Source organism: Bos indicus, chromosome 23 (genome assembly GCF_029378745.1).
Source record: "Bos indicus isolate NIAB-ARS_2022 breed Sahiwal x Tharparkar chromosome 23, NIAB-ARS_B.indTharparkar_mat_pri_1.0, whole genome shotgun sequence".
Taxonomy (NCBI): Eukaryota; Metazoa; Chordata; class Mammalia; order Artiodactyla; family Bovidae; genus Bos; species Bos indicus.
Window position 1 is genome coordinate 30,430,522 of NC_091782.1, and position 11,639 is coordinate 30,442,160.

Consider the following 11,639-nt stretch of genomic DNA (forward strand, 5'->3'; position numbering starts at 1 on the left):
CGGCGGGGCCCGCAAAGAAGCCGTTGACCGCGAAGCCTCGGATCCGAGTGCGCGGCTCAGTCCCGACGCCCGCCGCCCGCCGCGAGGGACCTAATGGGACATTTTAAATGAGTGGCAGTTCACACCATAAATCGCCCCAAGTGAGAACCTTATTTTTGTGTCTTTATTGTCGATTTCCTCCCTAAACACGTAATTGTTTTTTTTCTTGCCCCGCGGTCCTCAGCAGGGAAAGCGCCTAGTCCAAACCACTGGACCGCCAGGGAATTCCTTAATGCTCCTTGTTTTTGTTTTTTGTTTTGACATGGCTATCAATTCAGTTTTAATTATTTATCACGTTCCCCCACTTAACATATATATGGCTACATTTTTCCAAGCTGCTGCTGCTGCTGCTAAGTCGCTTCAGTCCTGCTAGTCACTCTTAACTTCTCCGTAGTTTTCCAAACACAGATTAACCTTATTTGCATTTGGATGAGGAAGAAACCAAGGCTCCGAAGCGGAGAGGCCCGGCTAGGATCTGAAGTCCAAGCTGGTGGGTCCCATCTAGACCTGTCCTGGGCTACTGGCTGACTTGCTGTGGCATTGGCTATGCGGGAAGCCATATGCTGGGGCTTTCGTTTTCTCCAAATTCAGCTTCAGTTCCGCAGATGTGTTCCTGACCAGCGTATCGCTGAGTGACTGGTGCTCTGTAGTAGTTTCCGCCCCCCCACTGCGACTATTTCTTGCGCTTTCAAGCGGTTTCAGTTCCCGTAAGGCGCCACCCCTAATGCGGTCCAGAGCTCGAGTGAAGCCGGTGGTCTCCGAGCTGTGTGCCACAGCCGTGCCCGGAAGCCTTGGGGCCAATCGGAACAGCCAAGGCGATGCTGTGGGGCCCTGTCCTCTTGTATTTCTTCCTAGCATACCTGCCAGAGACACAAACCCGTGAGTTGGGAGCGAGGGGTGGCGGGCTGGGAGAGTGGAAGAAGCTGAAACCGGCCGAGAGTGGAATTTTTCAGATCACTGGGAGCTTAGTGGTGACTTTCGAAAATCTTGGTGCAGGCCGTCACTGGCTTATTTGTGCGGGCTCTGTCAATAAGGGCAGCTAGTGTAAACAAGAGGAGAAAAATGGCAACCTACTCCAGTATTCTTGCCTGGAGAATCCCGAGGGTGGAGGAGACTGGTGGGCTGCCGTCTTTGGGGTCGCAGAGTCGAACACGACTGAAGCGACTTAGCAGCAGCAGCAGTGTAAACAAGAAAGAAGTTGGCAGATCTCAGAACCAGGTCAGAAGTCATAATTCTGTAGTCTTGCTCAGAATAGATGTTCCTGGTTTCCCACTCCAGTATTCTTGCCTGGAGAATCCCCCAGGATTTTGGCGGGCTACAGTCTATGCGCGGTCGCAAGGAGTCGGACACAACTGAGCGACTGAACTAAACTGAACTGAACAGTCTATGCGGTCGTTCAGGAGGGAGCGACTAACACTTTCGCTTTTACTTTTAAAGTCTTTGGAAGGGCAAAGGCACAGCCAGAAGCAAAAATTTGGTATGGATGGTATTCAAGGTTTTAGATCATCTTTCTTTACAATTTAGAGTGTGTTTATTTATTTACAAAGTATGTGCATATTCCATTATAGCAGTACATTATGTTGAGTATACGAATTTACAGAAACAAATCCAAAAAGATGAGATAAAATATTTTAAATAACTTAAAAAAAATTGATCACAAGCTTGATTAATGACAGAACTGAAAGAAAATAACGTAGCACACACATTCATCTTTTATTCATATGGGGAAAGGGCTTCACTGAAGTGTTTGTTTAAATATGGCTCATCCAGGAAAACCCCATAGGGACAGTATGCAAAACTCTCACCACCCACTAAGCTACAATTTTTGCATTTTCCTACATGCAGGTTATTTGCAAAACCATTGTTCCCAGCCACAGGTCTCCTAGCACAGTTTCTCAGCAGCTATTATTGCGCTCCAGACTCTAGAAGTGTACCAAGAAAGCCAGAAGGAAAGCCAGACTCATGACTTAATTACTGGGTAAAATGTTTCCAGACCAACAAGTAACAACTCGTGGAAAATGAAACAAATTCTTGACATATCTGAAACATATCTGGCAGGGTGAATTTTTTTAAGTCTTACCTATTTATGAGCAAGAGAGGAGGAGAAATGGGTTCTTTTTTTTTGAGAAATGGGTTCTAAATAAAGCTTTGCTACTAAGCTTCAGTTTTCTCACCTCTAACATGGAATTTAAGCAGCTACTTCATACAGTCATCAAAAGAATTAAAGAAATAACGGCAGACCACAGAGGAAATGCTCCAGCACAATGATAATTTTTAGGAAACAGTTTCTGTGCAGGCGTTAAGTGGTGTGAGTGCTTTAATAGGAGTACAGTGTAAACATTTCCATATTTATACATTTCCTATCTGCCTGAATGGAAAGTCATCCAGCTATGGCTGCTTGGCTGAGCCTTAGAATAAAGGGGAGTTTGTGCTCAGTGTCTTCCTTTTGCTCTTGTTTTTGTGGTTTTTCCCTCTCCACAATCACTCCCTGGAGTTCAGTGTCTCCGAACATCTAACCACAGCCTTGCTCCCTGCATAGCCCCTGTTAGGTGCAGGGTCACAGTAGGGATCAGCAGAGAGCAGACAGGGACTGCCGGCTTGCATGTCCACTGGGTCCTCAGGAATGACCTCTGACCTCAGTAGGTGCTTCTCAATGGAGTCTAGACCTGAGTGGGGTCAGAGTCAGTTCAGAGTGAGAGGGACTTTATTCATCAGAGGAGGCGCCCATGTCAAGGGGTAGAAGTGCAGAGGTTCTTCGGAAAAAAGAACAATGCTGTTAAAAACAGAAACGCTATGAATAATTTACAGAAGAATGAATTCAATTGGCAGATAAACATGGAATTATGTTCAATATAACTTCATAAATTAATGTATAAACTAAAATGTATGTATTTTAACTGCCATTTATAGCAGTGTGACTAGACCTAGAAAATATTATATTTAGTGAAATGTCAGACAAAAATACTATTTGAGATTACTTATATTTGGAATTGAAAAATAATACAAATGAATGTACCTACAAAACGGAAACAGACTCACAGACATAGAAATCAAATTTGGGATTACAAAGAGGAGAGAACAGAGGAGGGACAAAGTAGGGATACGGGATTAGTAGATACAAACTAAGTAAAGTAGATAAGCACCAAGGATTTGTTGTACAGCACAGGAAATTATACGCATGATCTTTAATCTGTTATGGAATACAATTTTTCAGAATACTGAATCACTATGCTGTACACCTGAAGCCAACACAATGTTGTAAAGCAGCTGTACTTCAGTTTTTAAAAATTTGCACTTCGCTCTCATCCCCCCACCCTGGGGCCATGGAAAAACTGTCTTCCATGAATCTGGTTCCAAAAAGGTACAGGACTACTGCCCTAGCTGGTAATGTGGGTAGGCCTTATCTGATCAGTTGAAGGCCTTAAGGGGAAGACAGGTCTGAGGAAGAGTGAATTCTACTTTCAGACTGCCTTTGGACATAAGCTGCAATATCGTGTCTTCCTTAGGTATCCAACATGCAGCTCTGCCTTGCAGATTTGGGCTTGCCAGCTAATTCCTTAAAGTAAATCAATCTTACCCTGTATATATTCACTTATGCAGAGGAGTGTAATTGTCTTTTCATTGTTTTATGTTGTGCGCCATGTCTCCTATTAGACACACGCTCATTCCCTAGATCCTCACACAGTAAATTCTGGAGCTCTCTCTGACCCACTGTTGCTTGTTCTCACCTCAGGATCACACTCTCTGCAGTATTTCTACTCAGTTGTGTCTGAACCGGGTCCAGGAGTCCCTTCATTTATGGCTTTTGGCTTCGTGGACAACCAGCCCTTCATTCGCTATGACAGTGAAGAGATGAAGGCAAAGTCTTGTGTTCATTGGTTGAGGGAGGAGCCAAGTTACTTTGATGATGAGACCAAGATCTTCACAAGTCGGATGAAGATTTTCCACTTAAATCTGAGGAATGTACAGCAATATTACAACCAAACCAAGGAGGATGGTCTGAACAGAGCGCTGGCACAAAAGCAAACAAGTAGGTGCCTCAGAGAAAGCAGAGGGAAGTGGTGCTTGTCACTTCGTACCAATCCCCAGGGGTGAAAGGCTCTTGACAAGTGTTCCCATAGGGTCAGGCTGGGGCAGAAGAACATGTACAAGTTATCACTTGAGAATGAAAGCTGAGCTGGTCTGGTCACAATGGTGTAGGGTCTGTGTGACGAGAATTAATAATTAATAGATTAATTAAGCAGTTTTCCTGGGTCATGGATATATGCTGAACATCTTTTGAGTGCTAGAAATAGGGACCCAGAAAAGTATAAACTGATGTTTGTCTTCAAAGAGCTTATAATTCATATGGGAAGGTACTCACACTTCTGTGAAAAGTTTATTGACCCTTCACTGCATACCCAGAGATGTCAAAGACAGGAACCTCCTTGAATGCCATAGTTTACTGAGATTCATAGATGAGATACTCCAGTGGTCAGAGTTTCATGAATGAGGCAGAACTTTATATAGAACCAGGTGGATATGTATTACTTAGGTCTATGAAGAACATAAAAGATGTTCCAAGCAGTAGGAAATTAGGGTGGAGCAAGTCGTGGGGTAGGATTTGTCTTAGTGAGCTCAAGGGATGGACTGAAATTTAATCATTTCTAGTTAATGGCTCTTGAGACTTTAGGTCTGTTGAAACAAGTTTGTAAAGGGCCCTGAAGCCCAATCAAGGCATAAGCCAGTGAGAAGTATAATTCAAGCTGAATACTGAGGCTGCTCAGCTTTTTCCCGTTGATCCTTCTAGGAACATGAATTCAACAAAGGTTTATCCGATGGTTACTTTACAGGCACTGATGTAGACTCTGCCTTTCAAGGGCTCACAGTATAAGAAGAGAGTGATGGTACACAATAAAGTTAGAGTATGCAAGTTTGTTAGACTAGGAACTTGAGCTGGGAATCTGTGGAAACTTAGAAGCATGTGTGCTGAATCCAGGCTGCAGTGATCTCAGATTTATTCATATTTGGCTTTGAAATTCATTTGAGAAATTTTTCAGCAGTTTGGGCTTGTTGATGCTATTTGCTTTCTCTAGTATCTTGTGTTGTTGTCCTTTCGTCGCTAAGTTGGGTTGCAAAAGAGTTGGACACAGCCTAGTGACTAAACAGCAAGTGACCTGACTTAGCGATTAAACAACAACAGTAAGAATATTAGTCTGCCTGGCCTACCATGACAAAATACCACAGACTGCATGATTTAAGCACCAGAAATTTATCTTCTGACTGTTCTAGAGACTGGAAGGTCTAAGGTCAAGATTCAGCAGGGTTCTCTGTGGTGAGGGCTCACTTCCTGGCTTGCAGTCGGCCACATTCTCGCTTTCCTTGGTGTGTGCCCATGGAGTGAGGGAGAGAGCTCCTTAACCCCTCTTGTCCTTGTTGGATTAGGGCGCCACTCTCGTGACTTCATTTAAACTTAATTACTTGCTAGTATCTCCGAATACAGTTACATCAAGGGTTAGGGGTTCAACGTAGTGAATATTGGAGGGATAAAATTTGGTCCATAGCTGTCAAGGAAAACTACTCAGTACATTGTCCCCTCCTGTGTTAATGCTGTGTAGTGTGGTCCTGTTCTCAGGAACTTGAGCTTAGACTCTGAGGCTGTTAGCCTAGAAGAGACCTGTTAGGTCATAATCTAACCCTCTTTTTATACAAGATAAATGTAGAATGAATAACTTGCCCAGATCACACAGTTCATGGCAGAGTTCAAATCTGTAACTCCCAATCCATGGCCTTTTCAATACCTCCTGGAACCAACCATAGACCATTCCTCAAGCAGAACTGACTGTAATGAAAAGAGATCGTTATTAGGGCAAAACTAGTTTGTCTATGGAATTTGAATGTCCTCTAAGGAGAAGATAAGAGATGGGAAGGTATCGGGGGGCTGGAACCTTGGGTGGGAGGCCTTGGGGGCAGACTGTGCCCAACTGACACTGGCTGACACCACTGTCCTGGGGCTGGGCAGGCCCCCACACCCTCCAGTTCACCTACGGCTGTGAGCTCCTGGAGGACGGCAGGACCACGTGGCACTGGCAGTATGGCTATGATGGTGAGGACTACCTGAGCTTGCATATGGACCCTCTGCAATACACAGCAGCCACATTCGTTGCTCAGTACACCAAACAAAAATGGGAGGCCAGTGGGAACTTCATAGAGAGAGACAAGAACTACTTGGAGAAGGAATGCATCCTGTGGTTGTGGAGATACTTGACGTTTGGAGGGGAGAGCTTGAACCGCACTGGTAATGACTTCCCACAGCCCAGCCTTTCAGCCCTTCCCCCATCCCCAGCTTGGGCCATTTTCTTTGCAGAGTGTGGGTGAGGGTATCTCCTCCAGACCTGACCCAGCACAGGGGTGTGAGATATTTAGCGTGGGATGGCTGGGGCCAATGTGCTGATGATGACTTCCCTACAAGCCATAGATGTGGAGTGGGGGGACTTCCTATCTTGAGTCTCCTGGGCAGTGCCATCTGATCCACCCATTATTTATTTTTTAATTTTTTAAAATTTATTTTGCTGAAGTATAGTTGATTCACAATGTTGGATTTTTGTTTTTATTTTTGTTTTTTACCACACCTCATGGTATCTGGAATCTTACTTCCCTGACCAGGAATTGAACCCAAACCCCCTGCAGTGGAAGCATGGAGTCTTAACCACTGGACCACCAGGGAGGTTCCCTGAGCCACTCATTCTTATTAGTGCCAAGGAAACTACTCTCAGGAGGACACAGAGCTGCTTCATAGAGTCTTGAAGATTTCTCATCCTTTTGGTGCTTTCCCACTAGATACACACCTGTATGTAGAAAACATTGACCAAAGACTTGATACAAGAGTCGAGAGCCTTTGAAGGGGCTCTTATCCTGGAGGATAACGTTAGACTGAGTTCCCGCACCCTTGACTTGAAGCTGGCTCAGCTTACTGTGGGTCCTTCTACCCTCAGATAGAGGAAGTTCCCTTTCTCCCACTGGTTGGCAGATGAGCCATCAGGAGTTGTGGTGGCTTGGTCTTTGGAGTCGATGCTACTCAACAAACCTGGCCTGCACCCTCCCTGCTTTGTGTACCACAGAGCCTCCCAAAACACACATGACTCATCACCGCATCTCTGACCGTGAGGTCACCCTGAGGTGCTGGGCCCTGGGCTTCTACCCTGCGAAGATCTCACTGACCTGGCAGCGCAATGGGGAGGACCAGACCCAGGACATGGAGCTTGTGGAGACCAGACCTTCAGGAGACGGAACCTTCCAGAAGTGGGCGGCCCTGGTGGTGCCTTCTGGAGAGGAGCAGAAATACACGTGCCGTGTGCAGCACGAGGGGCTTCAGGAGCCCCTCACCCTGAGATGGGGTAAGGAGAGGGATGGATGGTCAACCTTATTATCAGGTAATCAGGAGCCTTCAGGAGAACTTCAGCAAGGTTAGGATTCATGCCTGAGGTCAGGGCCCCTTTCCTTTCTTCCACAGAACCTCTGAAGACCTCCGTCCCCATCACAGGCATCATTGTTGTCCTGGTTCTCCTCGTGGTCACTAGAGCTGTGATCTGGATAAAGAAGCTCTCAGGTAGGGAAGTGAGGGAGGGATCTGAGTTTTCTTGTCTCACTGGGGGTTTCAAGCCCAGGTAGAAGTTTGCCTGCCTCGTTACTGGAAAGTACCCTCCACACACTTGTGCTTGGTAAGTCTGGGGGTTTTGCTTGCACTTATTCTTTGTAAGGCACATGTGAAAATGGAGACCAGTATCAACATGATGAATCTGGTGATGGGGACATTGAAGGTCAGGGAAGGTCACTGTGAGGACAGGCCTCTGGGCATACCTACTTGGTTCAGGCCCTGCATACCTACTTTCATCATGGTTTTGGTCCTGCCTTGGGTTTTCAGTCACAGTTCTGGAAACTTCCCTGGGGTCTGGGACTAGGTGGTTTCATTAGCGGCTCATGACCTGTCTTCTGCCTGGCTTCTCACAGGATATTATCACTCTACAAATGGAAAAAATAGAACCTACTTTCAGACTGCAAGTAAGTACCAAGTATAGGTAGGGTCTGGTGGCAAACCCTGAGACCCTTGGAATAGTGCAAATGGGAGCAAATGGGGGAGCTCACCCACCCCGTGATTCCTTCTTTAGCCCCATCTCTGGACTTCCGCCAGGTTCTGGATTGTTCTCCCCTAGGCAGCAACAGTGCTCTGGGCTCTGATGCTCTCACTGATCCTAAAAGTGAGACTCTTAAGGGACCCCCAGTGGGAGAGAACTTGGGGCAGAGAGGACACACTGGGTGATGGAGATTCTTTGATGAGACATTTGAGCATGTCGGGGGGCTATTGGGAATGACCTTTTATGATGACTGACCTGAATTTGTTCATGATTATTTTCTTTCACAGTCTAAGAGAACGGCTTTGTCTGGAACTGAGTGATACAAGGTTTGTTTACGCCCCCACCCTCCTCCTTTGTGACGAGGTGGGGCTGGGCAATCTCTATCCTTGTCTTAACTCCATGTTACACTGAGTTATAACTTCTTACTCCTTATTGAAAGTAGGAATCTGGATATGAATTCATTTTTTCTATTTACTTATTTATTTTTGGCCCTGAGTCTTTGTTGTTGCCACTGGCTTTCTCTAGTTGTGGCATATGGGCTTCTCGTTACAATGGCTTCTGTTCAGTAGTAGTGGCTCACAGACTGAATTGCTCCATGGCATGTGGAATCTTCCTGGGGCAGGGATGGAACCTGTGTCTCCTGCATTGGCAGGCGGATTCTTAACCACTGGACCACCAGGGGAGTCCTGAATTTGTTTTTTCTGATTCTTGTCATGAGGTGGGGTTGGTGGGTTAATTAAAGGCTAGGAAGATTCTTAAATTGTGCGAGAAATGAATGGAAGTGCTGAGAACCTTTTAAAATCTGAGTGTTTGCTATGCTGACTCTGTTGCAGGTGGGGCAGGAGAAGGCTGTGAGGAGCTGAGTGTGGACGGGGCCTGGGCCCAGTCAGAGCATCATGGGCTTTGATATGGTCGCTGCTGTTATCATCCTCTCAACATCTTTGTCCTTGTCTCTTCAGTAGAACCTTGTCTCACCAGGACCTGTGATCACAAGGACTGAGACATCACCTGAACCTTGTCTTCTGGACTGTGGGCAGTGAGGACCTTATGTGGCCGGGTCAACCAGGGCTCAGGACTGGGTCTGGTTCTCAGTCCTCATCTTTTAGGTGTTGATTTTTTTTTTTTTCTTTATTTCTATAGAGACTTACTCTTCTTCTTGTTCTTGCATATGGATTCTAGTCTTAATTTCCTCTAGGTGTCCCCCATCTCTACAGGAGCAGGAGTAATTTTTGCCTGTCATTGTCCCCCCAAGGCTCAGGGGGCCCCTGCTCACTGTAGTGTCTGTGGTCTACAGAAATGACTCATCCAGCTCTTACCCCCCTTCCAAGGCTGTTTTCTGTGCTCTTAGCTCTAGAAGTGCTAGTGGTGGCTCAAATCCAGACTCATGGGTTTATAAAGCTGAGTCTAATTTAGATTTGCAGTGGTTTGGGAAATAGGACCCATAGGTCAAGGACCATTGCTTTCTTGAGTGGGACATGAGTTTGTGTGCTGTGGTGTGCAGGAGGGTTGCTGTGGGAGGAAGGAGGTGGGGGAGGGAGGGAGAGCAGCACTTGTGAGAAAAGCAAGGCAGCATTGACACCAGTCAGAGTAAATGTTGTGCTGTAGCTGCCGCAAGACAGCATGTGGCCCTAGGCTACGTTAATAAAGATACTGCCTTTAGAATATGGACTTCCCTGGTGACTCAGATGGTACAGAGTCTGCCTACAATGCAGGAGACCCGGGTTTGATCCCTGGGTCACGAAGATCCAGAGAAGGAAATGGCAACCCCCTCCAGTATTCTTGCCTGGAAAATCCCATGGACAGAGGAGCCTGGTGGGCTACATTCCATGAGGTTGCACAGAGCCCAACAGAATACAGAGATGCTGTCCACTTATCATTCAATCTATGTGTTGTGTCAGATACATCACACATTATTTTTGCATCTAAGAAATTTCAGAAAACCAAAGTCAGGCAAAGTTATTGGCCTGTGGAGCTTGTTCTAGTGAGAAGAGGCAGAGTGTGCATTATGATCCTAGTAAGTGAGGGAGTGTTTCCCTTTGAGGTTGGTGAGTGCTCTGAGGAAGGTGACCCAGAGTATGAGTGTGTAGGGACAGGGAAGGTGGCTGTGTTACTAGGGTGGTCAGTGGGCCTCACTGAGAAGGTGACTTCTGAGTGAAGATGTGAAGGACATGGGGGAATGCCCACAAGGAGGTCTGGGCGAAGTTCTCTCCAGGCAGAGGTGCTTCAGTGAAAATGCACAAGGGCAGGAGAGCGTCTGTATTCAAGGAAGAGTGAAGAGGACGCAGGTGTGGCTGGTGGAGCGAAGAACTGAGATGAGGTCTCATGTGTGTGCAGATCATGTGGCTTTGAGAATATTGGATTGACTTTTCTCTGAGGAAGACGTAGCACTCCAAGACAGTTTTGGGAGAAGAGGGACCGGTGTGACTTCTATTTAGAAGCATCAGTCTGGCTGCTGTGCTGGGGACAGAGCTGAGAAGTGAAGAGTGAACGAGGCAGTAGTGGAGACTGTAGAAATAGTGCAATGTCCAGGTTGGAAATGTTGGTGGTTGTCTCACGTGTGGGTAGGGAAAAATATTACAGAGTGACTAAAACTGGGTATATCTAAAGATGGACTTTACAGCATTTCCTAAAGGATTAAGTCTGAGTTGTGAGAAAGAGGACACCCAGACTTTCAGACTATGCAAGTGGCTCAGTGGCAAAGAATCCGCCTGCCAATGCAGGAGACCCAAGAGTCGTGGGTTTGATCCCTGGGTCTGGAAGATTCCCTGGAGAAGGAAATGGCAACCCACTCCAGTATTCTTGCCTGGGAAATCCCATGGATAAAGAAGCCTGGTGGGTTATAGTCCATGGGGGTCACAAAAGAGTTGGACACGACTTAACAACTAAACAACAACAAAAAAATATGGGTATTCAGTTGAGGAAATGCTGAAATTGGATGCCTGTTAGAAAATTCAAGTTGGGTTGTTAGTTGGGGCACATGTTTGGAGTTTAGGAGAGATGTCTTGGGTGTAGAAATAATTTTGGAAGTGACACCATATAAATGCTATTTATAACCTGCTGAGAGGGATTAGAGGAGGAAGGAACAAGGACTGAACCCTGGACCTCACAGCCCTATACAGTCTGATCGGATTGCGCACGTGCGCAGACTGCACGATTCTGACACACGTCTAGACAGCGCAGAGAACAGGTAGTCCCCGACTTACCTGTGCATGAGAATTCCCCGGACATCTCATTAAGTTCCAGTGGTCCAAAGTCGAATGTAAGAATCTGAACTTATAACAAGGTTGGTGCTGATGCTGCTCATCTTCAGAGCACACATTTAGTAGCAAAAATGTAGAGCAGGATTGCCACATGGCTGTTCATCAGCCTCACCTGTAGGCTTGTTGGATAAGCAAGTCTTGGGCTCTGTGCTCAGCTTTCTGAGATGGTGGGTCTAGGGAGAGGCCCAAGTGTTTTGCAGCAGTACCTATAAGCAGTCTTAGGTCT

At 46.2% G+C, this 11,639-nt stretch overlaps 1 protein-coding gene across 5 annotated transcripts in view; it reads left to right on the top strand.

Annotated features, from left to right (window-relative positions):
• The window catches only part of LOC109577083 (BOLA class I histocompatibility antigen, alpha chain BL3-7), a 41,694-nt gene that overhangs the window by 24,255 nt on the left and 5,800 nt on the right, over positions 1 to 11,639 (top strand). The window contains exons 1-8 of one of the 5 annotated variants that reach the window (XR_002183488.2): positions 214 to 918; positions 3,773 to 4,069; positions 6,041 to 6,316; positions 7,140 to 7,415; positions 7,532 to 7,627; positions 8,029 to 8,079; positions 8,441 to 8,479; positions 8,987 to 9,259. Coding sequence is in view for 3 of the 5 variants with exons in the window: in XM_019985833.2 (XP_019841392.2) it covers positions 858 to 918; positions 3,773 to 4,069; positions 6,041 to 6,316; positions 7,140 to 7,415; positions 7,532 to 7,627; positions 8,029 to 8,079; positions 8,441 to 8,445 (1,062 nt within the window). In the remaining 2 variants the exon portion in view is untranslated. Of the gene's footprint in view, position 1; positions 141 to 213; positions 919 to 3,772; positions 4,070 to 6,040; positions 6,317 to 7,139; positions 7,416 to 7,531; positions 7,628 to 8,028; positions 8,080 to 8,440; positions 8,480 to 8,986; positions 9,260 to 11,639 lie in introns of those variants that run through there. The other 4 variants (XR_011563267.1, XM_019985834.2, XM_019985833.2 and 1 more) reach the window with 4 other exon arrangements.